This window comes from Culex pipiens, chromosome 3 (assembly GCF_016801865.2).
Source record: "Culex pipiens pallens isolate TS chromosome 3, TS_CPP_V2, whole genome shotgun sequence".
Taxonomy (NCBI): domain Eukaryota; kingdom Metazoa; phylum Arthropoda; class Insecta; order Diptera; family Culicidae; genus Culex; species Culex pipiens.
The window spans coordinates 10,167,271-10,194,016 of NC_068939.1; the positions used below are offsets into that span (position 1 = coordinate 10,167,271).

Here is a 26,746-nt window from a genome sequence, read left to right on the forward strand (position 1 = left end):
CAATCGAGTTATAATTACTCTTGAAGTCCTTCTAATCCATCTAAATATAATCCGTTAAGTCGTTCTATCGATTTCCTTTTCAAAACGGCATTTAAATATATCCCATATCCCCAACTAGATTACTCGTGCCAACAATAGCTTGGCCCTAGGAAAGCATCGCCGGCACCTTCATCTAAAATGCTCCCATAATTACCTGCGTGGCGGCGGCCAGCGGCGGCCCCTCCATAACACATCCGTGGCCAACGGCGCGGGTTTCGAGGTTTTTGGATTATGCATAGGAAAATTTCTACAAACAAAAATCGCGCGCGTAAACAACCACGTGGTGACGTAATGGACCGCGAAGTGCCTTCAAGGCACTTGTCGGGATTCCCTGGGAAGGTTTCCTGCGAGGACGAGCTCGGCCGGTGAGTTTAGTTTTACTGTGGAAGTCGGTCGGATCGGAACGGAAAGCAAAACAGCGGGAAAACAAGTAGCGGAAAAAGTGCTCCTTTTAAGTGTTACACAGCAGTTTGAATTGGTCATTTTCCGGAAGTGTCTGGAACAGAATTGATTACACAGAATCGGGCGCCAAACCGGCAATGAAAAGTGTCTCCGGCGGCAAGAGGTGGAATAAGCATGCCAAATTGAGACAGTTGGTGGTCCTGGCGGCTCTGGCGGTAGTTTCCGGGGTCGAAGGACTGCCGAAAGTGTTCCGCAGCAATGAGATCTGTGGCATGTACAACGGACACCGGGTGTACCTGGAGCTGGGCGATCGGGGCCAGCTGCAGGCCACGAACGTAACGTTTTCAAAAGTGAGTTCAAATTTGAATAAAATTGTAAGCAGCGAAGGGGAAAAAATATCGTCTGATTCATCGTGCTTTGGACTAATTGGATTTTCTTAACCTGTTGGTCTCCAGGGGGAAGTGGCGATTGTCAATGAAAGTCGGGGTGGGAAATGGAATGCGAAAAATCGAATGAATAGCGGACGTTCTTTCAACGGTTGTTGTTGTTCTGTTGCGTTCTGCTGGCGTTTATCGATTTGCCCTGAAGTATGATGAACATATTTATACGTTTTGTTTTGTCACTATCTACGAACTATATTTTGTTTGAGGAAAGAAAAAAAGAAAGTTCGAGTTGTTTGTTCTGTAAGAAAAGTATGAAATATCAAGCGTCTCCATCAGGCATTAATATTTAAACGATGGGTTGAATAAGTCATCTGATTTGTAATTTATAAGTGCATCTGTTATTTCATAGATATATTGATGAGCCTCTTTACTCTTATTTTTAAAATAGCGTATTTTTGACATGGTTTCCTTTATAAAAATTGAAATAACAAGCCATCGTCAAATATACCATCACTAAAGTTGCTGATATCGATTTCAAGGAAAAAAATAATGTTGATATTTAGGTAACTAAGTTTATATGCTTTTAATAAAATACCTATAAATTTTAGGTAAAATTGTTAAAAAGTCAGAATTTTGCATGAAATTCGTTGAAACAAGTTTTGTTTATAAAATTATGGATTTATATTGCATTTTAAAGTGAATTCGAAGCACGAATCAAAAGTTTTCACATATTATATGAAATTTGTTCAAATAAAAATGCCTATAAATCTGGAATTTTATCAAAGTATGTTTCAAAAACACATAATAATTATTATTTAAAAGCTTATTTTGCCTTCTCCTAGTAATTTTTTTTTCAAAAGAATCCGAAAATGCATTCAGTTTTCCGATGTTCATTGAGAAAACCATGACACTTTGAAAAGATTTAAAAAAATGCTTTTCGTCAACATTTTCTTAATCAAAGTTAACTAACTTTTTAAACTTTTCAAAATTTTATGAAAAGTTCTTTTTGAAGTGCTTCGTATTTAATTTGTACTCTTCATTTTGCGGAATAATCTCAAACCTATCAAAGTCACCCCGGCTATCAAAGCCAACCCGTTTTACGGTTCTGACGAACTTTTTTTTTCAGCCGAAAAAAAACTTGTTGCATTACTGTGCAACTGATTTTAAACGCTGGAAAATGCATTTCAATTTGTTTTCAGTTGATAAGACTTCTATTATCCAAAAAATTTGGAAGTTTTTTGAAAAAAAAAAAAAAAGTTTTTGACCAAAAACAACACAACACAAAAACTTTAAAAAATATTTGCAACGGCCTTACGTATTCATACTAAAATCAGACGTCAAGATACCGATTTCGTCTTTTCATAGTTTGATTTAATTTTATTGAAAAAGCTGCAAGTGGACAAATTTATGCATTATTGATATTTTAACTATTTTTAAGATTTTAATCTTTTTAGCAAAACCGAGCAGAAAAAAAATTTACTCTTGGAAGGATCGAATCCTGCAATAAATGATATCTATCTAAAGATCTCATGATTTCACATGATTTCTTCTTTTACAAGGTTCGTGTTTGTTTTTGAATGGTTTTATTTAAAAATATAAAATAAGTTCAAAAATAACAAGCAAAAATTGTTGAAATATTTGAATAATATGTCCACTTGTAGCTTTATTTATAAAATTAATTTTTGAGAGCGAGTTTTTCACCAATGTGTAACAGGTCGTATCGAGGTGCTCCGATTTGGATGAAACTTTCAGCGTTTGTTTGTCTAAACATGAGATGAACTCATGCCAAATATGAGCCCTCTACGACAAAGGGAAGTGGGGTAAAACGGGCATTGAAGTTTGAGGTCGAAAAAACATAAACAATCTTAAAATTGCTCGCATTTCCGCAAAGCTTCATCAATTCCAACTCTCTTAGATGCATTCGAAAGGTATTTTGAAGCCCTTCAAAATGTGCTATATAAATCCAGGATTGGTTCGACTTTTTCTCATAGCTTTTGCAAATTACTGCTAAAAATGGATTTTTTTAAAACCTCAATAACTTTTTGCAACAGCCTCCAACACCCATACTCCTATAGGTCAAAAGTTAGGGAATTTCATGGACTATAATACCATTTAAAATTAATTAAAATATTTTTAAGCATTTTGTCTGATTAGGGGTAAAACAGGTATTCGCCTACTTGATAGGCCATTTGACGTATTGATCTCAGGGTAAAATAAAGTTAACTTTTTCTCAGAAATATTTTATTTAATTAATTTCTAAATCAAATTCAAAATTCCAACACCTCTAACTTACGTGAAATTTTCCGAGGATTCCGAATATGTCAAAATTGAGACCAAAAGTGCTGTCTTGTTGGCCTACAGGGCAAAAGTTAACGTTGAAAAATGTGTGTTATAGAAAAATCGTAAATTTATGAGAAAAACTGCGATTGGCCAAAAAGTTATTACTGTAGGCTTATAGTCCATGAAATTCCCTAACTTTTGACCTATAGGAGTATGGGTGTTGGAAGCTGTTGCAAAAAGTTATTGAGGTTTTAAAAAAATCCATTTTTAGCAGTAGTTTGCAAAAGCTATGAGAAAAAGTCGAACCAATCCTGGATGTATATAGCACATTTTGAAGGGCTTCAAAATACCTTTCGAATGCATCTAAGAGAGTTGGAATTGATGAAGCTTTGCGGAAATGCGAGCAATTTTAAGATTGTTTATGTTTTTTCGACCTCAAACTTCAATGCCCGTTTTACCCCACTTCCCTTTGTCGTAGAGGGCTCATATTTGGCATGAGTTCATCTCATGTTTAGACAAACAAACGCTGAAAGTTTCATCCAAATCGGAGCACCTCGATACGACCTCTAGAACAAACCGAGCAGAATCTACAAATACTGCCTCTTAACTACTCAATAGCGAAAACGGTTCATTTTGAGATCTGAGAAGAAATCATGGGAAAATTTTCAATCTCTTCAACATATTTTTTTAAGATTCATATTTTTTTTTAAATATTACAATAAAAAATAATCTATATATATATAAAATTTCGACGGTTTTGTTCGAACGCGAATCAGTTCAATACGGAGCGTCGGATCGGAGTGCTCTTTGTTGCGTTGGGTTCGTATAAGCCCAAGGAAGGTTCTTACGCTAAAGAGTTACAACTTTGGCCACTCTGGAACCGATTACGGAAGATCTGCAGATTGTATTGGAAAAATTGCGTAAAATCAAATTTTGATCACAGGAGGCTGAATAAGCAAACAAGCTAAAAACGTCAAGGAGCGAAAAAATGACAAGACGAAGTTTGTCGGGTAAGGCTTGTAGATTATAAGAAAATGGCTTCTGCAGTAAACAAAATAAAAAAAATGTAAATTCAAGATTACTTTTTCAAAACAACCAATGCGCCATGGGTTTCCTATGTAGATATGACCTTTTGAAAAAGCAAGCGAGAATTCAATTATCAGCTGATTTTCTGGAAGCATTGGTAGCAATCATAAAATTGTTTGTCATATGGTTTTTAACAATCCTAAACATTTTTCAATATTCTGAGTAAGCAAGCATGAGATGATTAAAGCAAAATCACTCACGGCTTTCAATTCACCCCAGTTTACGGTAGTCAAGCATAAATTTAAGGACCATTTCATTTCTAAAGTATTACAGAAAAAAAGCATTACAAATTGCTTGGGAAAAAATACAGCCAGATATAATTTCCAAAAACAAATAAATGTCCTATTTGATGAAAAATTAGTAAGTAATGAGTGAAAGTAATAGAAAATATTAAAAAAAAGTTATCGTTACTACATTAGAAGCCAAATCAAACTTAGAATGTTTGTTTTTAAAGGAAAATTCTGTCGGTCAAATTCAGTATTGCCAAGTACAGCAGAGCAATATTTTATGGACTAACGATTTTAGAAACTTTTCAATCAGAATTTGGAAAAATAAGTAATAATAAGGATGGTACACTTTTTACTATAAAATTCAAAATTCTATATTTTTTATAGCAGAAACTGAAACGTACAATTGATTATTTCGTTTATTTCGCATCCAAGTCCTGGAAAAATACTTCTTACCTAAATGTGTTGTTCATCCCTTCACCAACAATGTATCGATTTGTCCTTCTGAAACCAAGAATTGATTATGTGACTAACAGCTGTTCTGCCAAATCCGTTGCAGTCAAACCACACCATACCGTCCATTTGCACTCTAGAGCTGGTTACCTGCCCATCATGTAACTTCAAAATCTCATTAAGGTAAGCGCAACCGGCGGCGGCGACGTCGTCGCCATTGTCCGTGCCTTACAACGTTTCTTCCCCCCCCCCCTTTCTTTAGCTACTCCAACTTCCCCACCAAGTGCGCATCCCTGCACAATGAGCTGCCCTGTCGGTGCGATTATCTGGAATTTTCCGAGCCACCATTCGACGTGGACCAGTCGGGGCGGCGCAACTGCGGCCACGACGTGGTCTACCAAACCCAAACCCGCTCGGTACTGATCCGGTTCCTGTACTGGGGCAACCACTCGCACGCGTTCACGCTGGAATACGTGGCGGAGAGTAAGGATGCGCCGCTTTGCGTGTTGATTTAGGTTTACTGACTTTTTTTTTGTTGGCTGTTTTTCAGGGAATCGTGAAACGCTGCAAGGCAATCCTGGCGGGGTTCACAATCTGACCGGGGCGCACACCCGCACCATCATGACGCCCTACTTTCCTTCGTACTATCCGCGGGACTTTGGCAAAGAGTACGTGCTGAGCTGCAACGTGGAGTCTTGCCGCGTCAACGTGATCTTCAGCGACTTTCAGCTGGCGAAGACATCGTCGATGGAATTTTACGACTGGAACGGACAGCGGCTGTACGCGATATCCGGGGGGAGTTTCCGACCGCCGGTGGTGCAGAGCAGCGGACCTTCGATGATAATACGGTTCTACGCGAACGGTGGCTCCGGGCTGGGGTACAGGGCAAAGGTGTCGTTCCTGACGGTCGAGAGTGCCGCGAATCCAATGATGCTGCCGGATTCGAACTGTGGCGGCGTGGTTGAGAACATTGGAGGGGCGATTACGATGATGAATTTGGTTGCCGGAGATAACGAAACTCGGATCTTTGACTGTATTTGGCTGCTGAAACCTCCAAACACTTATGCCCACCTGAAAACACACCTTTCGCTGAAAATTGATACGTTTGAGAAGATGGGACCGAACTCAATTCTGACAGTTGTTCAGGGAACGACATCGGACAACGCGATCCTGGATGTTGTGCGGCCAAATTTGGGTGGTGGACTATTTGGTCCGCATACCTACGTGGCACCGTTGACGGCCGGGTTCTACGTGCATCTGAGAGCGAGCTTCAGGTTGCAGTCCAGAATGGCGTTGGTGTATACGGCGTTCAGTTATCTAGGTGAGTCTTCTGTGGAAGTTAGTATCAATCTTTCTGTAGAAGCGTGTATTTTTATCGTTTACATAAAAGTCTTGGAGAACACAACTGTATATATTGAACTTCATATTTTTCTCTGTTGATTTCTGTTCACTTTCTTTAAGAATTGCAAAATAATTTTTCAGTTATTAATGCTAGCGAATTATAAAAAGCCAGGCGCCTCCATGGATTTATTCTAATAAAGGTAGATTCAATGGTGGCGCTTGGTTCCTTATCAATTAAATAAAGTGTCTATTAATGGAGCATTTCCATTCGAGCAGTTTTTGCTTTTTTCTACAATGTATTTCTTATGGAGCGAACTGTCAAAAACTGCTCGACTGCGGGTGCTCCATTGGAGCGTGTTCAAAGATCCCAATTGTTACAGGACGTGGCATGAACTTATAAGAGAAAAAAAATCTTGCTTTTATTCCACTTTTTAGGCTTTATGATATTATTAATTTGATTAATTTGTTTTCCTCCTCAAATTTAAAGATTGCTTCATGGGTTCGGAGTTTCTGTGCAAGAACCGGAAGTGCATCCCGGTGCAGTTACGTTGTGACGGGTTTGACCACTGCGGTGACGGAAGCGATGAGCCGGACAGCTGTGAAATCCAGTGGGAAACGGATCGGATCGATCGTCGCTGGTATTCCCACACTCCGAACTACTACTTCCCGAAGATGGATCGCTATCCGGACCTGCGAACTGCCACGATCATTTTCGTGGCTAGTTCGGTTGGTCTGATCATGCTGATTTCGGCGTTGATTATTTTGCTGTACCGTACCGGAAATCGAGCCAGACAGCAGCGGGAACTTCAGAGTCAACTGCAGACCATCAGTGAGCTGTTAGGTTAGTGATACGATCGTTGGGTGAGATGTTTGAGAGTTTGAAAAGATTTGTAGTTAATATTATTCAAGCAGATAGCAACGCGCCACGTGGTCCGGAAGACGTGGACGAGCCACCGGTGTACGAGGCTCCACCTGATTATGACGAGATCATCAAGGTTGGAATGGACGAGGATATGCAGCGCAAGCGTCGCCGTCACTCGTCGTCAGCTTCGGGACGGAGAAGCCGCATGAGGAGATCGCGTAGACCCAGCAACGTGTCCGAGAGTAACAATCCGATCCTGGAAGTCCGACTGCCTCCGGAGTTCGAAGGGGATGGTCCTTCAACGAGTGGAATGTTACAAGTCCCATATGCGAGCCACGACCAAGACGAGGACAACGATGACCTGCGGGACACCCCTTGGATGCGTACGGAACCGGACTTTTTCATGTCGTCCCGTATTATAGGTGAGTAGTGTCCCTTTTACTTGACCGGTGAAACGGTTCCGATACACTGTCTTGATACAGAATGGCGTTTGCAGAAACTCCAACGTCGGCTTCGACGAGCCAGAGTCACAGCATCGGCTGCCAAACAGCAGCATCCGGAACGGGCACATCCGGCGGCGCTAACTCGAGCCCGCCGCCAACTTACGACGACTCGCAGTACTTCAGCACGAGGTATGGCTTTCTACTAATTCTTAAGGGGCATCCTAGACTGATCACTCCCTTACCATCGCAGCGCCCTTGCTGTCCCGATCTCATCCGGGTCAACGTCCGCCTCGGACAACATCTCGCGAGGCTTCACCGAGGAACCGCCCAACATCACGCTTTCACTAGCCGAAACGCCTCCTCAAGTTACCATCACCGCGATAGCGGGAGCTTCCGCCGTAAGACCCAGCCACATCTGGAGTCCAACTTCCCGCAGTCAACGGCCCTGGTTGGCGTTCAGCAGTGGCGACGAACTGCGCCAAGTTGCGAGCGTCACTTCGTCCGCGTCCATTCCGGCAGTTCATACCTTTTCCCCCAACTACGACAGGTCGCAGATCTTCGACTCGATTGATTTGAGTCAAATTAACGAGATTGACGCGTACCTGTTGGCCTACGGATCGGGATCGGAAGTGCGGTAACTACAGGAATTTCATGGTCGTTTGGCAACCCTTCTAATCGTATCCCAATTCCAGATCTCCTGATGGCGCTGGAAGTGGTTTCGATCTACATTCCACCGCTACCGGCCTGTCGCACCTTCCGTCCACCTCATCTTTGGCTCGGAACTCGATCGCGGGATCTTCACTGGGATCCAACAGCAGAAGTGTCGTCTCAGCCAGCTATGACCACGTGGTCCGGAATTGTCCGCGCTGCAGAGAACCCCTCCGTTACCACTCCCAGTGTCCCAGCTGTCAGCCCGGTCGGACCAACACGATCCCGGCGAACATGTGCTCCGCTTGCGGGGGAAAAATCTCCCTCGAAGAAGCTCTGGACCGATCGCAAGCCGTCGGCGAAGGTCAGTTGGCGACCGCCGTAAAGCTTTGCAACTGTTTCCCGAAATTTCCCTCCACAACCAACATCGTGCGCAGTGGATCGGCGAACGTGATTCCTCCGAGGCCCTTCTCGGCGGACCGTGCCGAGGCTCGGCGAAGTGTTGCCAACCTTACAAGTAATTTTGAAGCTTTCTTCAACTCCCATATCGGTATTCCCAACACGGCGGCGGATGCGCGGCGTTAACTCAAGCTATTTGTGGTGTTAGGTTTAAGAGTTAAATGTTCGGATTAAATAAAACTCTTCCATCTCACTGACTGAGAGTGTGTCTGTTTAATTTTTAATCTTTTATTTTCTATGTCTAGGCTTACTGTAGTAATAATATAAATATCTACATCTTCTATCTCAGTAAATAACAAAAATATTTCTCTTCTAAGGAAAATCCCATTCGCTTAATTCAGCACACTTCGTCTACGAGTATTTTGCTGTTTCTACTAATATACATTCACTAGCGTGGTAAATTGTGTTTTGGGTGACGCGCGCGTCGTAGGAATGGAAAAAGGTACAAATTTTGGCTACTATAGAATCAATAAGTTGGTTCGTTGCTGTGCTTGTAGAATAGTGTCTCTCTTGCGGCAGAATCGTACTGCACGCTCTCTATTTTCTGCAGCTTTGAGATGATCAGAATTTTGTTTGTGGCAAGACAGCGAGCAAATGAGTTGCGCTCTCTTTTCTCTCAAAGTTGGGAGAAAAGAGAGCAACTCGCTTGCTCACTGTCCTGCTTGGTAACCATGGTAACCGATTTAATTGATGAGCAAAGTAGGTCCAGAGAGTGTCTAAAAAAGAATTTCGCAAGTATGAGACCTAATGTTACAAGCTTAGGAATTCGTAAGAATTGACCTTCAAGGTCGCTGCACTGCCCCTGAACGCATAAATGTCACATATGCATTTTCTTGGTTTTTGAGTTATTGATGCAGTTCGGGTCAAAATTTCTTCTTTCAGAAAACCCTATAACATCCAGTACTTTGTTCTAGAAATCAGGAGGAAATCCAGTTTATTCGCAAAAACTTAACACGTAGCCTTATGCGTGGGACAAACTTCAAATGCGTTTTTCTCAGCTTGCTGTTTTTGCATATGGGACATTTATGCGAACATGGGCAGTGCACTGGTAATCAAAAGCTACTGAATACTGAGGGAAATGTTTCACTATTAAATTTGTAGTAGAAAGGACATTTTGGAGTTTAGAAATGGCTGAACAGTTGAAGTGTAGGAATACTTTCGAGATGGCATCGTCGTTCCGATCCGGACGAGTTTCTGCTGGTACGTTGGACTTTGGAGACCTTATTGTCACATCAACCTTACCTTCGATAGTCCGTTATCCGCCCTTTCGTCGCAGGCAGTAGCAATACTTTCTCAGGTAGTCCACGTGCATGCACTCGCTCTGGCTCGCGTACTCGTTCAGGCGGCTGATCGAGCCAGTGATTTCAAACTTGTTCAGCTTGGTGTAGTGCCGAACGGTGGACTCGAACTTTCCATTGCCCGGCTTCCCGTCTATGATCAACAGGTAGTCGTTGTGGGGGGTTTCTGCGTCCGGGTACCGGGCGATCTTGGCCAGCGAGGTTGATTTTAGCTGCATCTTGGCACATAGTTTCTTCGTAAGGTTGCGCTGATTTTGCGCCAGATCTTCGTTGATCGAGTCTATAACGAACCCGGCGGCCTCCTGAACTAGTCGCGATCCTTTGTCGATCTTTTCGTAGTCGGAACAGGTACACCAGTGAGGTGCGATGGACGTCTCCTCGCAGGATCTGTTCCAGGGCATTTCCTGGAAAATACTTTGGCAGTTTGGACAACTCAGCGGCGTTGGCAGGTTGTCGATGCGTTCGGATAGCTCGAGCACGTGTTTCAGCGTTGCGTGCAGATCGTACGGGTTGGTGAGACGATTGCGGTTGACCTTCAGTGCCTGCACAATTTGGGGGTGTTCTTCCTTGAACCAGTCCGGCAGCCACATGAACATGAAAGGTAACCGCTCCTCTAACCAACCCGTCAGCAGCGATCGTACCGCACCGAAGCGGATCCCGTGATCGCTGAAGAAGATGACCATGCTGTTGTTCAGAATGCCTCGACTTTGCAACTCCTCGACGTAGTACTTCATGCGAAGATCCATCGAGGAAGGATCACTGATGTCGTTGTGACTGAACGTATTCGTCCAGAACAGCCCAAAGTTTGGTTCGTCCTTGTAGAACGTGGCAAAGTCCAGGGCGTACTGGTAGATAAAGTCTGCGTAGTGTTGGTAGCCCAGGCAGAACGTAAGCGAGTTTTTCAACTTTTTCACCAGATTCTTCTCGGCGGCCAGCGCCATCGGTCTCAAATAGTAGTCGGTTGGTTGCTTAACGAAACCAAACTTGTGGTAATTGAACGTGTTGATGCTGGCCTCGTCCTCGGCATAGGCCGTAACGTAGCCACTGTCGGCAAAGTACTTCCACAGGAACGGGCACGTTTCCAGCTGGCCAACCTTCCGCGGATTGCACACATCGTACGCGAGCGTGTTGTTGTATCCGGTCAAGATCGCCATCAGGTTCGGGTACGTGTTGTCGTCGATCTACAAAAGAGGACTTTGTAACCTAGTTAACTTAAGACCCACAATTTACGCAACGTTACCTTGTTGTACCCCTTCAGCTCGAACCAGCCCGTGTCGTACAGATGCTGGGCCGTGTGCGGCATCGCTCGGATCAGGTTCAGCCGGGATATGCTGTCGATGCCGATCATGAGCACGCTCAGCGGGCGTTGTTTGTAACTTTGCCGGAAGCGATCCAGCCGCTCCTGCACGGCGGGCTTCTTTCGGATGAACGCGTGCACGTTGGTGTACACCGACTTGCGCGTTTTGGCCTTTTCCGAGACGCTACCCTTACAGCGGACCATAATCCCGTTGGTAACGTTCGGCGGTAGTTGGACGTCGTGGGAGAAATATTTACACTCACTTAAGCTGTACGGGGAGGGGGAAGTGTTAGCATTGCTGTTGATCGAGTTCAAGGACAAACCTACTTAAAGTTTTTATCAGCCTTTTCGTTGACCCCGGACCGTTCGATGCTCTGGTAGCAGCACTCGATGAACTTCATGTAGTGCGGCAGATGTTTCTCAGCCTGGTCCCGGTGGAACCTCAAGACGACCGAGTCGTTCTCAAAGTCCTGCTCGATCGTGGTAAGCTGCAATAATTTTATCAAATAGCCTAATTCAAAACGATCAAACCTATATATCCCACTTACTGGTTTCTTCGGCGAGCACGGCTCGAAGCGCTCCTTCCGAAACAGCCGCATCACGTCGTCTGCCAGCGGATCCAGATCGAGCATCTTACAGCCTGGTCCCCACACTAGAAATCCCTTTGGCACTGCGGTTGTCGTTAGGTTGGTGTTGTGGTTAGTATCACGGTTCAGGTCATCGTGGTTGTTGTTCAGGGACGAGGTCGTGTGTTGTGGAATAACGGGAATGAGTCGGTTGGTACTGGATTCAGTTACTACGGCAGGTGAGGCTAGGCCTTCATGTTGGGGTTTTAAGTGTGTGTGTGTGTGGATTGGTAGTTTAGGGATGTTTTTTAGCGCAGTGCATGAGGTTTTAATATGGATTTTATTTCATTTTATACAAACACATCATCGACACATTAGAAATCAGCGTGCAACATAGACATAGTTTGGTTTTGTGGTTGTGGTGGTGGTGGTGGCAGTATGCAGTAGAAGTCGCCAGGATTTGGTTGGCCGTCGCAGGTGGGGTGGTATTAGCGGTTAAGATTGGTGGTTTTATTTTAGTGGGGAAAAGGGCAAAAAACGGGGAGCAAAACGTGAAAAACGAAAAGAAAAACACATTTATACATTAAAACCAATCGAATGAAAAATAACAGTTTGTGGTTTTTATATTTTTCGGCATTGCAACAGGTTAGATAGGTAAGGCGGGGTAGTGTTAGAGGGTGCTTTTTAAAAAATAAATAAATGCAGCGTTAGGCTAAACAAATATCACTCAAACGCTCGGGTAGTCATTTGACCCCTATTTTTTTTCTTAAAAATCTCATAACTTTTGGTAGAATTGACCAAATTGGATGCTTCCGGTTGCAAAAGATCTAGATTTGTCTATATTTTGAACCGTCAGATGAGGGACACATATGGTCCACTTTTACGGGAGATATCCCGGATTCCGTTGGGGTACCTCGGTCATCCTATTTGCGGTTTTGGTCAATAGAACAAAAACCATTTCAATGCCGGAAATTATGCAAAACTTCAAGGCATCATTCTTATACATCATCCAGCAAACATAATTGACATGGTTAAGTCCTACGGGGCACCGGAACCGGTTCCATTAGGGCACCAATCGACATCCGCTCAGTGAACCGTTTCCGGTTGGAACCTGTTTCGGTACCCGAAGGTCTTGGCCATGCCATGTATCTATGCAGGATGATGTATTAGAATGACGCCTTGAAGTTTTGCATCATCTCCGGCATTGTTCTGTGCAATCGTTTTTGTTTTATTGACCAAAACCCCAAACCCCAAATAGGAGGGCCGAGGTACCCCAACGGAATTCGGAATATCTCCGGTAAAAGTGGACCATATTTGTCCCTCATCTGACGGTTCAAAGTATAGACAAATCTGGATCTTTTGCAACCGGAAGCATCCAATTTGGTTAATTCTACCAATAGTTATGAGATTTTTAAGAAAAAAAAATAGGGGTCAAATGACTACCCGAGCGTTTGAGTGATATAGACGATTTTGGAAAACACTGAAGTCCAGAATGGATTATCCGAAGTTCTCTGAAAAATCTCATTTTCGATAATCGAACCAGGATTTTTTTTTTTTTCGTTGACTAATTTTGGGTTGATGAGCTCAAATATCGAATTGTATTCTAAAATGGCGGCCAATATGGCGGTGATGAAGTATTGACAAAATGAATTTGGTTCACTACTCAAATTTGACTAATAAGCGGTCGATAAACTTAAGTTTGATGCTCCAAAATATGATAAGCCAAGAAAATATAATTCTTTTTTCGTGAATGTGTGAAAATGCATGCAAAATTTCGCTTCGTTTGATACTCATATTACAATTATACAAATTTGAATGTTTTTGAAAAATACGGTAATTTGTGAAAATTTCAGTATTTTACAAATACAAAAATACAAATACAATTTGAAAATAAACTTAAAACTTTGCTTCATTTGACATGGGTGGATTATGAAAATTTGTATATTTTCAAAAAAAAATCGATATTTAAGCATTTCGCAAAAAAAGGAATGCGAAAATTCGCTTTTAAAAATACGGTAATCTGTGAGAATTTAAGTATTTCACAAAAACACTTCAATAATTAGAAAATAAATTAAAAATTACGAATGATTGAATTTTTATTGTTTTCGCAGAAAATACGATATTTTATGAAAGTTTTAATAATTATCAAAAAATTTGGGAAAATTTAAGTATTTAAAAAAAAACTCTAGTCAAGAGTAAATGTATACAAAATTTTGCTTGGTGTCAATATCGCAATTAAAAAAAGGTTGAGTATTTTCAAAAACCACTGTATTTAGTGAAAACTTAAGTATTTTAATAAAAACTTTCTTATATATTCTAAGTGAAATTGTGCATCGTAAAATTTTTATGATATAGTTGGATTAGAAAGATTTAAAAAATGAGTTATCGTCGACAAGATTATCGCCGGTAAAATTATCGAAATAACGATAACCATTATCGTTATCGTTAGACGCTAATATTATCAACGATTATTTTATCGATTAACAACCAATTTAATGATTGCGTTTCAGGATTCTAGAATTTAATTTTAAAATTTAATTTCTTAAAAAAATAATACTATTATTGGAGACGCATGGTTCTTTTTATTTCAAACTCTAAAATTTCAACAACAGGCAGGGGTATAAATTTATTCTACATGGATAGAAATCCTGTAAGCTAATCAGGTATCTCTATTTTGTCGAATTTGTAAACATTGATTTTTTTCCAAAATCGATAGCATTTTTTCCGATTTTGAACAACAATGTTGTCGATTTGAACACATTTGTAGCGAAATCGAAAAAAGAAGTTGATGATTTTGGAAACATTTCGATGTTTAGGAATTCAGCAACATAGAGTTACAGGTTCTGCTTACAGGATTTCTATGCGTTTTGTATTTATTAACAGAGCCAGACATTGTTGAAGGTTATGTCAGTGTAGCTTCAGTTTTGTCAAGGTATGGTAGATTTGAGCTCGATGAACACGCTCCATATATTCGATATTCGACAAATAAATAAAGTTTTAAATTTTGGGTAACAATGCTAAGGAATTGTCTTGAGCGACTATGCGTTCGGGGAACCAAATCTATCATACCTTGACGAAACTGAAGCGTTTACTTACATCAACTTAAAAAATGTCGAGTTGTTTTAATAGTCAAACTTTGATTTCTCTAGCTTACATATTTCAGCATTAATTGATAGAGGATACACCTTTTATTTTATTTTTTTTATCGTGATAACTTATAAACGATGCAGATTTCGAGAGATTAGTATCAAACAAAAAAAAAACAAATATTTCGACAAAAAAAATATTTTAATGATCTTTTTGTGCATGGGGAGGGGGAATCAGTCGTGCAATCCCTTTTTTCCTAACATACCTCTTGGTCCCGGCAGATCCTCGTCGTCCTCGGGCACGTTGACCACCATCTGGTGCACGACCGGCCGCAGCGTGATCGTCGACAGCGACAGGTAGAACGTGACGAAGGCCAGAACGACCAGCACTCCGAGCCGGATGCGGCCCCACTTTTCCTGGTACAGGCTTTTGATTTCGCGCCTATTCGTGCCCGCGATGCCTCCGGTTCCACCTGCGTGCCTCTTTGGGAGGGCCTTGCCGTTCGGTTCCAGCAACGGTTCCCAGTCGGCGGATTCGTTGGCGGAGTTCATGCTGCTGGTACATTGCTGGAATTGGGGCGAGATAACGATCGGGACACGCTTTTATTCGACTCTATTAGTGAATGGGTTTCCGATTTGGAACGGGCGAGTGGAAATCCGGAAATTGGTAATGATGCTGCAGTAATTTGAAGCTTTTCCAGAGTAAAGTTTTGGGGGATACGGGAAGGGAGACTAACGACTTTGCGGTACAGGGTAGTTTGTCAATTGTTCTATGTAACAGAATCGAGACAATTCACCAAGTTTTAAGAAATTCTCTTAATATAATAATTAGAATGTTAAGTTTTTGGTCAAGGTAAATTGCGTTTAATTGGGTTAAAAATTATAAAATTGAAGAGCTGAATAACTTCAACTTTACCCCACAATCCAGCTCCCCTTAATACAACACAAGTGGTGGTGGTAGCGGTACCGGAAGCGTGACGCCAGGCGAAACTTTATTACTCGGTTCCCTTTGCTCCGTTTCACCCCAGTTTCGCTGCGATGTTGCATTGTGCACACTACAAGTCCCATCAGGACACAATGGCAGGACGACGACGACGACGATGTGGTTATAAAATCGAGGCTTTTCACTAAAAGTGCAGACGGTGCATTCTATTGACACCTTGCTTGTGGTGGCGGCTGCTGATGATGACATAGACCTGCCAGCTGCACTAGCCATGGTTCTAGGCAGTGCACTAGCTGGTAGTGTATAGTGCATGAAAATATGGTGGTGCAGCGCGAATTGTGCTAAATTTAGAGTCCTGCAGATGTGTGTATGTCATGGCTGGCGCGAATGCGGTCGTAAAATTGTTTGCCTATGATGCAGTTTATAACTCTATTAAAATGAAATAATGTAATTTAAATGGCAGAGAATCTTAAGAACTTTAAACTTTTTTTAACCACTTAATAATTTGAACGTTTGTATCTACCTATAAACAAGAACTATTGGCTTTGTATCAATAATTATCTACTAAAAAATTATTGATATTATTGATAAAATGAAACAGAAAGTTTCAGATTTAAATTCCGAAATGACTCTAAAGCTTTCTCCCTGGTTCAGCATCAGCTTAAATTAAAAAAATAGCCAAAGTTGACTCTTTCTATGTTATGTCCAATAAGATTGATTGAAAATAAAAACATTGCAGTTTCAGCTGCACTTCAGCTGCAATCATTCGTTTTGTTTATTGTTTAAGCATCAAATCATAACATATTTTAGAGCAATTCCAGCCTTAAACAGGTTTTTTTCAACTTTTTTTTACTCGACCCTTTCCAATTTCAATGAAACTTTGTAGACATGTATCCGAAGCCTATAAAAGCAATTTTTGTGTATATGGAGCCAGTTGCATTCGAGAACGACTTTTGCGAAAGGCGCAAGTAATTTAAAAAAAATGTGTAATTCGCATCGTATCAAAAAGTGATCAAAGACAAACTTGTAAAATTCACTGAAATAAAAATACACGCCAGTTCCATTAGAATTTTAAACTTCTTTGATTAACAGTAATATTTGAAGGTGAGTCCACGATGTTTTTTCTTAAAATATTTTTTTGAGGGAAGAGTATGTCTCTCCTAAAAAAATTCATAAATCATTTTCTAAAACTGTTTTTTTAGGTGATCTAAGCGTAAAAATTTTCAAAACCCAATAGTGGGAATCGTTTCTTCAGACAATTTTTCATAAAAGTCTACATATTTGCTATTGTCTTAAGTCCAATCCTTGTGACGTGGGTTTTAAAGCAAAAATGTTTAAAAACAGAGGTTTTGACCAAGCAACCTTGGTGTACCGTATTTGAAAAAAAAAACTGAAATATTCAAAATTTTGTGAAAATAATCATTAACAAAAAAAAAAAAAAACTCTAATAATGTGCAAACGCATACGCAAATTTTGATTCGTTTGATACCTATATTTTAAATTATAACAATTTGAGTACTTTCGAAAAAGTACGGAATTTTGTAAAAATTTTAGTAGTTTTAGCATTTAAATATAATATGAAAATGCATAACAAATTTCGCTTCGTTTAGTACCCATATTGGAAATTTAGAATATTTGAGTATTTTAGAAATATACGGTATTTGGTGAAATTTTTAGTTTTCAATTAAAAAACTCTTATAATGTGAAAACCCATAAAAAATTTGGCTTTGTTTGATACCCACATATAAAATTTTAATTTTTTTAGTATTTTCGAAAAATTACGGTATTTTGCAAGGGTCCTGATTGTTCAAAATCAACCACTCCATTCGCGAGCACAAATAGCAGGCGACGCGATACTGCCCTGATGAATTCCTACTGTTTGTCACTTTCTCACCATTCGCTCCCGAACACTCTCGCTTCTACTCTCCTTCTCTCTCTGATCGGCTCAGTCTCCGAACGGCTCAGGCAGGCCGAACGTCACCGATCACTCTGAACTGAAAACATTTTTTCTTTGATGCGCTGCGTTATACTCATTCATTTGGGTTGCCTAAAATCAATGTTATCAATTAAATTGTGCATTTATTTTGATTTCATAACATTATAGACACCATTCAAAGAAACTTCCACCAAGAAAAAATCAAATTGATGGCAAACTGAGGGCGTGAAGACAAAAAGACTGCCGCGCTGGCATTTTGTGAGAATGGCTCTTCGCTGAGCATGGTAGTGTGTGAGTGTCGTCGAGCGACGGAGTAGGCAAAAATTTTCACGATGTATTTGTTCGCTGAGTGAACAGTTCGGGCCACTCGCTGGCTGCTTGCGAGTATCATTCGCTCATGAATGCTAGCGGGTTAGAATAGGCGACGACTGGATAGGCGATGAGTGAGTGGTTTCTGTTCATTGAACCGAAAATCAGGACCCTTGGTATTTTGTTTAATACTTTAGCTTCGTTTAATACCCATATTGAGCAATTCTACACCAAAACCGGAAATGGATTTTATTTGTATTTTTTTGATTTGGCTCAAACTTTGTCGGGGACTTCCCTATGACCAAAGATGCTATTTTGTGTCATTGGTTCACCCATACAATTTTGGCTGCTGTCCATACAAAAAAGGTTTGTAAATATTCAAACAGCTGTAACTTTTGAGTGAATTTTTTGATCAATTTGGTGTCTTCGGCAAAGTTGTAGGTATTGTTGAGGACTATTGAAAAAAAATAGGTACAAGGAAAAAAATTGCAGATTTTTTAATCAACTTTTTTTTCACTAAAACTCAATTTCTCAAAATATGTATTTTTTGATTTTCGAGATTTTTTGATATTTTTTAGGGGATAAAAATCCGCAACTTTTGAGCTATAGAGAAAACGAAGTTGACTTTATAGCTGTCGGCCACCATTGCTAGTACCAACCACTAGTGTCTTCCTTTTTATCTACAAGGACTTCGCCGCCCTGGGCTCCTAAGTGTATGAAAGTATGGCACGGAGCGACGGCGCCGAATACCCATATTTACACAAAGAATTTTAGAGCGCCCGCCGCGGGATTCGAACCGGCGACCTCTGGATTGTGAGTCCAGTGCGCGGTCCGATTGATCCACACGGGCGGGAAAGCTATAGAGAAACATGGTCAAAAAATCTGTCGCCGAGTTTTCCGATCTTTTAAAAAACATTTTAAATGGGCGTAATATTCAATGTTTGGCCCATTTAAAATGTTAGTCTTGATTAAAAAAAATTGAAAATATTTTTTTTCGAAAAGATCGGAAATTTTCACGAATGTTTCATGTTTTGACATTGAAAATCGGACCATAAATTTATGAGATATCGACATTAGAAAATGGCGGGTTGTTTTCGTGAGATTTATAAAACTTCAATTTTCGTGTTTCTTTTTCTTAAAGCGGCTCTATCTTAGCAACCCGCGGTCCAATCTTCAATGTCTCATAGACAATTTTATAGCAAATTTTCTGAACTTTTCAAAAAAATATTTTTAGAAATGGTCACTCATGGTCTCTATTTTTAAAAATCGAAAAACTGCAATTATTTCGCTAAAATCGAACTTTCGGTGGCTATATCTTGAAAACGGAGCCCTTGATCACAAAATCTGTAAGGTACTTTTCGATTGTAAATTCAATTTTGCATTAAAAATTAACATCAAATTTGTTTTTGCATAAAACTTCGATTTTTTCCAAAAATCTCTAATTTTTCAAAAATTTATAACTCGGCGACAGATTTTTTGACCATGTTTCTCTATGGCTCAAAAGTTGCGGATTTTTGTCCTCTAAAACATATAAAAAAATCTCGAAAATAAAAAAATACGTATTTTGGGAAATTGAGTTGTATTGAAAAAAAAGTTGATTAAAAAATTTTCAATTTTTTTTCCGTGTACCTATTTTTTCTCAATAGTCCTCATCAATACCTACAACTTTGCTCAAGACACCAAATTGATCAGAAAATTCACTCAAAAGTTACAGCTGTTTGAATATTTACATACCTTTTTTGTATGGACAGCAGCCAAAATTGTATGGAGACTTGCATGGGTCAACCAATGACGCAAAATAGCTTATTTGGTCATAGGGAAGGCCCCCATAAAGTTTGAGCCAAATCAAAAAATACAAAAAATAAAAATGGTCGAAATCGGCCGACTTCGTAGAGAGTTGCTCAAATGTTTTTGAACTATTTTACGGATTCACTTACAAGAATTCTATCCGTGTGTACAAACAATGTTCCTATTCAGTTTTGAATATTATTTTCAATTATTTCTGTGATTTGTTTGGGTAATATTTTAAATAAGAATATTTTTCTTCCAAAATTTCTAGGGTGGCACAATGTATGGGCTATACCCCCCCCCCCAGCCCAATTTTAAGGGGGGGGGGAAAAGTACCGTGCCCCCCAGAGTCGGCGCCCGTGATCAGGTTAATACCCTTTTAATGGGTTGAGTAAGGCTAGTAGTATTTCACATATATAGGAAAAATACCGGTTCGTGCTTTCTTCCAAAATAATGTACCAAACGACTCCAAACATTTGCCACTTATTTACGGTAAATACAGTTCGCAAATAAACGCGATTCGCTTGAATTCACGCTTCTGCGTTAACCAAATTCATGCTTACAAAATAACGTCATCTTGTAGAAAAAAAGGTGGTTGGTTGAATTGGGGGAAAAACTCTTGTAATCTAAATAATGTGAATATGTTGTTTGCTATGCCTTCAAATGAGATTCAAGAATGTGGACTTGTGATTACAACTTTCTATCGCAACCACCAATGCCATCGTCTTATCACATTTCTCTCCTCAGCTCCTTTGTAGGGTTTAATAATAAGTGATAAGGTTAGAATAGTCAACAATTTAGAATAGTTTTGTTTCTTCTGAGAAATCACGGTTCAATGTTTCAGATTTAAAAATATTCGTAGCGAATTTTAAATCACAATATTGCTAATACCCATGATTCATCTTAATAAAGCTCTGACCATCGTGGGGATTTTACTAAATCCGCAAATGACAAAAACCAACAGCAAAATCGTGAGAACTAACTTAGCACCAAACAAACACTAAACCGTCTGCACCTGCAGCATCGACATTATCGTCTTGGCTCGAGGCATGCAAACTCCACCGGCTAAAACATCCCATCTCATAAAACATTCATTACCCCATTCTCAAATAGGTTCGTCATCGTTGTCTTGACCGGCCAGGGGGGGACCCACAATCCGGTGCATCCGGTATCATTTCGCGGAGGTCACCACGACCTGGCTGCAAGCGTTTTTTAACACCTCAATCACCTGTCTCGCGCGTTAGGGTACAATTACGATTACCGACATCGGGGTACCTTTTAATTTGGCTGGGATTTTTGTGTATAGTTAATTAAAGTGTTGACCTTGGAGCAGTTTAATGTTTGCTGATGATTAGATCAGCGCGAGCTTACGGTTGGTGGTGATGATGCTCGTAAGTTCTGGAAATCGGTGTATCTGATTGAAATTTGAATGGATTCGTCATAAACGGATCTTGGCTACTTGAAAACAATTAGTTGTGGATGCATTTTTTTAGTTAGATAATCAATGTTTGTTTATTTTTGTAATAGAGTAGTTCTCGCGGCGGGCGCTCTAAAATTCTTTGTGTAAATATGGGTTTTCGGCGCCGTCGCTCCGTGCCATACTTTCATACACTTAGGAGCCCAGGGCGGCGGAGTCCTTGTAGATAAAAAGGAAGACACTAGTGGTTGGTACTAGCAATGGTGGCCGACAGCTATAAAGTCAACTTCGTTTCGTAGTTCTCTATAATCTTTTTTTCTTCTTTGAAACTTTGTCTATGTTAAAAGCAGCAATTTTTCATCATTAGTTTTTTTTTTTTTCACACAAGTCTCCATACAATTTTACACCTCGGCTTACTCAAAATTTCGAAAAAAACGTATTTTTCATCGAAAAAAAAAATTACAAAAATGGTTTCAAAATTCTGCCATTTTTCGTAACTTGACTGTAAAAAAATTGAGACATGTCATTTTAAGAGAAATTTAATGTACTTTTCGAATCTGCAATAACACAGGAGGGTATTTTTTGATTTAGAATAACAATTTCTATAAAAATGTCGTGTTTTTTTCTAACTGTTTTAACTTTTAAACATTGAATTAATTTCAAACACTTCGATGCCAACATTTCAAAAAGCATCATGTACAAACCATCCTTTTTGAGAAAAACGCATTTGAATGTTAGGCATCATTTTTCAATTCCCATTTTAATATAAAAGCAAAAGAAGATGTTCTAATGATAACAAACGATGAAAAACGTTGCTTTTATTGATACTTGATCATCCATATTCAATAAAACATTAATTCCGTAAGTTTATTTGAGAAAAACAAACATAACGTCTATATCACCCTGCTGTCATTGAGGGGGACGCTTTGTTATGATTCGTTTTTCTTCGCCGAATGTACATGGAGCTTTTTTCTTGATGCTTTTTTTTTTCGTCACGAGGTTCATGTAGTCTTTTATTTGACAGGTTGACAGGGCTATATAAACAGGCACTGCTGATGCCAGAGATTTTGTTTATGTAACTTAATTTTAAATCATGGTTAAACAGACTTTACTGAAGTAACTTTTGCTCATTTTTGGTGGAGAGGTAGCTTATTAGGAGTACTTTCAGAATATGCAATAACCCAGAAAGTGTCAAAATGTACATGATGCCTTTTGAAATGTTACCGTTGACTTGTTTTTGCTTATGAATCGCAAAAATTTGGACTGAAATGTTAGTGAATGGCATTTTTTAGGTCTCAAATAAGCTGATAACATAAAAACAATCGATATTTTACATAAAAAAATGCTACAATTTAAGGAAATCAAAACCATAAATTTCTGTTTTGCCTTCCCGAGTTGCATTGTTAATTTGATTTGGTTAACCGCGGTGGATTTTCTTGAAATACTTCGAACTGTCAAAAATCCACCAAAACATCTACCACATTGATCACACAAAAAACTGTGGTAGAAAAGTATCCAGCGGTAGATCCTTTGGTGGATTTTTGACAGTTCGAATTATTTCAAGAAAATCCACCGCGGTTAACCAAATCAAATTAACAAAAGCCCTCCGGTGTTTCGGATGCCTATGAAATATTTCAGTGAAAGGTTTCACATTTTTGGTAAACTCATATTTTTATTTAAATTAATTGTTTTGACATTTACCACAGCGTCCAAACTAATTTTATTTTATAGAAAGTTGATGTAACAATTCATCAAATAACATAGTTGTGACATTTATTATGCGGACTTATATCCAAATAATTGATAAAACAAGATGAGGTGTCCGGGTTTCGAAGCGTTCGGGAATTATAAGCATGACGTTAGGTAAAAAGAATTTTTTTATGTAAAAAAAAACATTTTTTCTTGATAGACTAGAAAACGGTGTAATTTATCAACAAAAAAATGTACATTTCGATTAAAAATTTGTTTGTAAAAGGAAGTCAATATGTTGCCACTTAATTTTATCGACTTTCAAAAAAAAAAAAAAATATTTTAAAATAATTGGCAACACTGCCAAATGAATTTTGATCGTCTTGCGTAACCCAGTCACAAAAAATGCTAGGTGAACTGATTTTGCTAGAATCTTACTAGAATGGTTCTAACTTTTCTCACAGTATGTTGCTAGAATTGTCCTGGGTTGATCTTGAAATTTTAATATTATTTTTACTTTTTAAAAATGGTTATTGTTTTACTTTGATTATCAAAAAATGCCAGGTGAGCTGACTTTGCTAGAATCTTGATAGAATGGTTCTAAGTTTTCTCAGCTCTGTTAGAACGTTAAGAACCTTAACAGAATGTCGTGATTCATTTTGTGAGCTATATAGTTTTGCTGAATCCACTTAAATCAGGGGTGCTCAAAGTTTTTGAATGGCGGGCCAAATTTTAAGCTGACGTGAGCTTGCGGGCCAAATGTAAAAAATGATTATTTTAAAAAATAAATTACATTACTGAAAAAAACATTTCTCATGCGAAGTTTTTTTTTGGTTGGAAATTCCATGTATTTTTTACATTTTCGTCATTTAAATATGAAGAACAAAAAAAAAAAATTTCCAACCGTTTTTGTTCAAAAATGCTTTTCTAATCAGTTGGCTCAAATCTTTGAAAATCAACAAAGCTAAAAGAAATGGAAAAAATCTTTTTTATTGCAATTTGGACACCTCAAAAACTATTGAAATCAGGTTAGGCAGCTGCAAATATTGTTGTAAGAAATTTATATACATTTAGTGGCTGAAAACGTTTGTTATTTCTAAATTATAATGAATTTAATGCACTTTTCCTTAAATTCATTTAAATTTAAATGATGACTAAAAAAATAAAAGGGGTGGCACAAGCTTTGTAAAATGGTGTAATTCCACTTTTTAATAAAGTGCAACAATTACGATAAAGCGTTACAAAAAGTGTTTTCAACAATTATTCCTTAAATTTCAATAAAACTTTAATAAATTTTGGAATGCTTAACCAAATGTTTCATAATCCAAACGTCATGAGTTCAAATCCCAAGGTTGAAGGTTTCTAAAACGAAAAAAGTTTGAGGCTCAGCCCATACGAAAATGTTGCAATATAAGTTTTTAATTAGTATGGAATACCTATGTTTTTGCTATTTTGATTGTTTTCTACATAAGTCAAATTTGAAAGTATTATAACTAATTTCCAAAAATAATTGCAGAATTTGTTTGACAAAATTACAATTTTCAATCAACTTTTCAACTTCAATAAGAATGTTAAACAAGCAATTAGCGTCGTATAGCTGTGATCAAATCATTAATAAATCATTTCTTTAATATGAACATAAAAGCACTTTAAGAATTTTAATATAATGTTACAGATGGGTCAAAGGGCCATTTTACATGAACTTCTAAAATTTGTCCGCGGGCCACAAAAGCAATCACTTCGCGGGCCATACTTTGGTCACCCCTGACATAAATGAAAACTCAAAAATAAAAAAAAAGTTATCATAATATTGGCAATTTTTTGGAAGATTAAATCATTAAATTAGTATTAAATCTTAATGAAATTGATGAATTGAAATAACAGCGGTTCCGCCACTCTGCTAAAATTCGTCCTACCAACCTGTTCACCACCCAAAAATTTGCACCTCAAATTAAAAAAATCATTTACACTTGTTCGCTAATCAAACATCCCGCTCATATATTCACAACAGACACGTAACATTGTCACCTCTATCACTGCGCTCTACGTCTAGTCACGTCATCAAAACCCGCTTGGCCACGTGCCAGAACGTCCCCGTGTCGTCGGCGTCTCCCATATTGTCCGGTCCAAATCAATCAACAATCAAACTTAGCCGACTGCGAGGGATGCTGTGCTTTGATGCAAAATTAACGCTTTGTAAACAGCGATGTTTTGTGACAAGTTTGATGAGAGGTGCACTCGCTCACAGGTGGGATGGAAAATGCTCAGGAAAATGTTTTGACATTTTTTTTTTGTTGGTGTTGGGGGAACTCACCTTTTGCTCACAGTTTTCGGGCTGCTTCTCTCGGGATTGCGATTAGCATCCAGCATCCGAGTCGAGCACGATGACGAGGGTGATTTCTGGACGAGCTGCTGGACATTCAAATCACGTATCGTTCGGCAGAACAATGATCTCCATTCATCTTCTGGTTGTTTCAAGTGCTGCGCAAAATTGTTTTTTTCTTCTTTTCTAACTCCCCTGCCGAGATGAGAGTTTCGCACAAGCAGATATTTACGCCAAGTCTGCTTTGGCTACAATGGTATCATGTATACAACTCACATCACAAGCACAAACTCTTCAAAGGCCAGAACGGCAGCGACTCGTTAAGCGATTGATTTTCCTTCCGTTTTTCCTCTTTTTCTGCACTTCTCTCTGCCCCCCCTCTGTGACGCTCTTCACGCTTTTCCAACGCTTTTCACGCCACTGATAAAAATAACATCCTCTCGAAAGTGATATTTTAAACACGCTTCATGTTCGCCTAATGTTTTCCTAATTTTCATTTTCCGTTTTCCACCAGCAGCACCAACAGCAAGGGGCGCTTCAATGCGTCAATTTTCGCGACCAGTGCGGAATGAGAAACTCAGCAAACCCACACACTCACACAGTTATCACAGCCGCTGTCCTTTTCGGCGCTCCAGCTGTCCTTACTGATACCGTCGTCCTCGTCGACGGCGTCGTTCCCGGAGAACCGCATTGCTCAAAGGACATTCTCACTCTGAGGCAAAGTGCGCGCCGCTGATGACTGCTGAGCAGAGAGTAAGTGTGGGGGCCTGCACGTTTTCACGGAAACTCTCAGTGAAAATCACGCTGAGAGGGAGAGAGAGAGGGAGAGCGGAATGTTTTTTTTTGTTTTTTTTTTCATCTTAGTGTGGCATTATCAGTGGGACCACGCGTTTGTTTGGTGGGTTAATGTTTGGCTGTCCATAGGGTATAATCGGGTATTCTAAGCATTTCGTCAGCTGTGTGCTATCTTGTGACAACGACCATTTAGTACTTTTCGAGTAAATCTATTTTTAAAGTTTGATGATAAATATTTTCAAAACTATGAATAGTAGAGCCAAACTTTTTGAAGCAATCGGTTCGTATACTATCGCTTAACAAACGCTCCAAGTTTCAACTAATTTGGTTACACCAGTTAAAAGATACAGTAAATTATGTAATCAAAAATCTGAAAAGCACGTGTCACAAGTGTGTTTTGAAAGTAAAATTGTACTACGTGTCACAAGTGTGCACAGAATTCCCATACAAACTAAAATGAGCTCAAATCAATGGTTTAATCGACTTAATCAGTATATTTTCAAAAACAAAAAATTGCATTGCCTTCAGAAAATGTGTATCAACATAAATTTGTGAAAAACAAGCAAAATTTTCCACATTTTCCAACAACATGTATGACGTATCACAAGTGTGCACGATCATTTTGATGATAAATTGGTATATGTCACAAGTGTGTATTGCGATATCCGGGAAACGG

General features: G+C 39.3%; 2 protein-coding genes across 5 annotated transcripts; one reads left to right on the plus strand and one right to left on the minus strand.

The window, feature by feature from the left end:
- The first annotated feature begins 408 nt into the window (after positions 1–408).
- On the plus strand, positions 409–8,826 carry LOC120424373 (uncharacterized). Of its 2 annotated transcripts, none has more exons than XM_039588467.2 (9): positions 409–791; positions 4,977–5,053; positions 5,133–5,353; positions 5,421–6,191; positions 6,699–7,052; positions 7,106–7,495; positions 7,570–7,705; positions 7,767–8,150; positions 8,209–8,826. In XM_039588467.2, exons 1-9 carry the CDS (start codon positions 579–581, stop codon positions 8,747–8,749), a joined length of 3,087 nt encoding a protein of 1,028 aa, XP_039444401.1. In that variant the 5' UTR covers positions 409–578; the 3' UTR covers positions 8,750–8,826. The 2 variants fall into 2 exon arrangements, with proteins under 2 accessions (XP_039444401.1, XP_039444402.1); XM_039588468.2 differs by having other exon boundaries at positions 410–791; positions 7,124–7,495.
- A 5-nt stretch (positions 8,827–8,831) lies between these two features.
- On the minus strand, positions 8,832–25,965 carry LOC120424374 (uncharacterized). 3 transcript variants are annotated; one of them, XM_052709471.1, is made up of 6 exons: positions 25,267–25,965; positions 15,137–15,470; positions 11,767–12,035; positions 11,546–11,706; positions 11,162–11,486; positions 8,832–11,102 (listed from the first exon to the last, which is right to left on the minus strand). In XM_052709471.1, exons 2-6 carry the CDS (start codon positions 15,420–15,422, stop codon positions 9,879–9,881), a joined length of 2,265 nt encoding a protein of 754 aa, XP_052565431.1. In that variant the 5' UTR covers positions 15,423–15,470; positions 25,267–25,965; the 3' UTR covers positions 8,832–9,878. The 3 variants fall into 3 exon arrangements, with proteins under 3 accessions (XP_052565431.1, XP_039444404.1, XP_039444405.1); XM_039588470.2 differs by having other exon boundaries at positions 15,137–15,437; positions 25,267–25,964; XM_039588471.2 differs by having other exon boundaries at positions 11,767–11,888; positions 15,137–15,437; positions 25,267–25,961.
- Between the last annotated feature and the right edge of the window lie 781 nt (positions 25,966–26,746).

Bases quoted from the DNA above. Each gene is read 5' to 3' on its own strand.
- LOC120424373 (XM_039588467.2), top strand. From the start codon at position 579: ATGAAAAGTGTCTCCGGCGGCAAGAGGTGGAATAAGCATGCCAAATTG. The intron at 5,354-5,420 runs GTAAGGATGCGC...GCTGTTTTTCAG, and splicing joins GCTGGAATACGTGGCGGAGA to GGAATCGTGAAACGCTGCAA. The intron at 7,053-7,105 runs GTTAGTGATACG...AAAGATTTGTAG, and splicing joins GACCATCAGTGAGCTGTTAG to TTAATATTATTCAAGCAGAT.
- LOC120424374 (XM_052709471.1), bottom strand. From the start codon at position 15,422: ATGAACTCCGCCAACGAATCCGCCGACTGGGAACCGTTGCTGGAACCG. The intron at 12,036-15,136 runs GTATGTTAGGAA...CCCAACATGAAG, and splicing joins GGATCTGCCGGGACCAAGAG to GCCTAGCCTCACCTGCCGTA. The intron at 11,487-11,545 runs GTAGGTTTGTCC...CTCCCCGTACAG, and splicing joins AAGGCTGATAAAAACTTTAA to CTTAAGTGAGTGTAAATATT.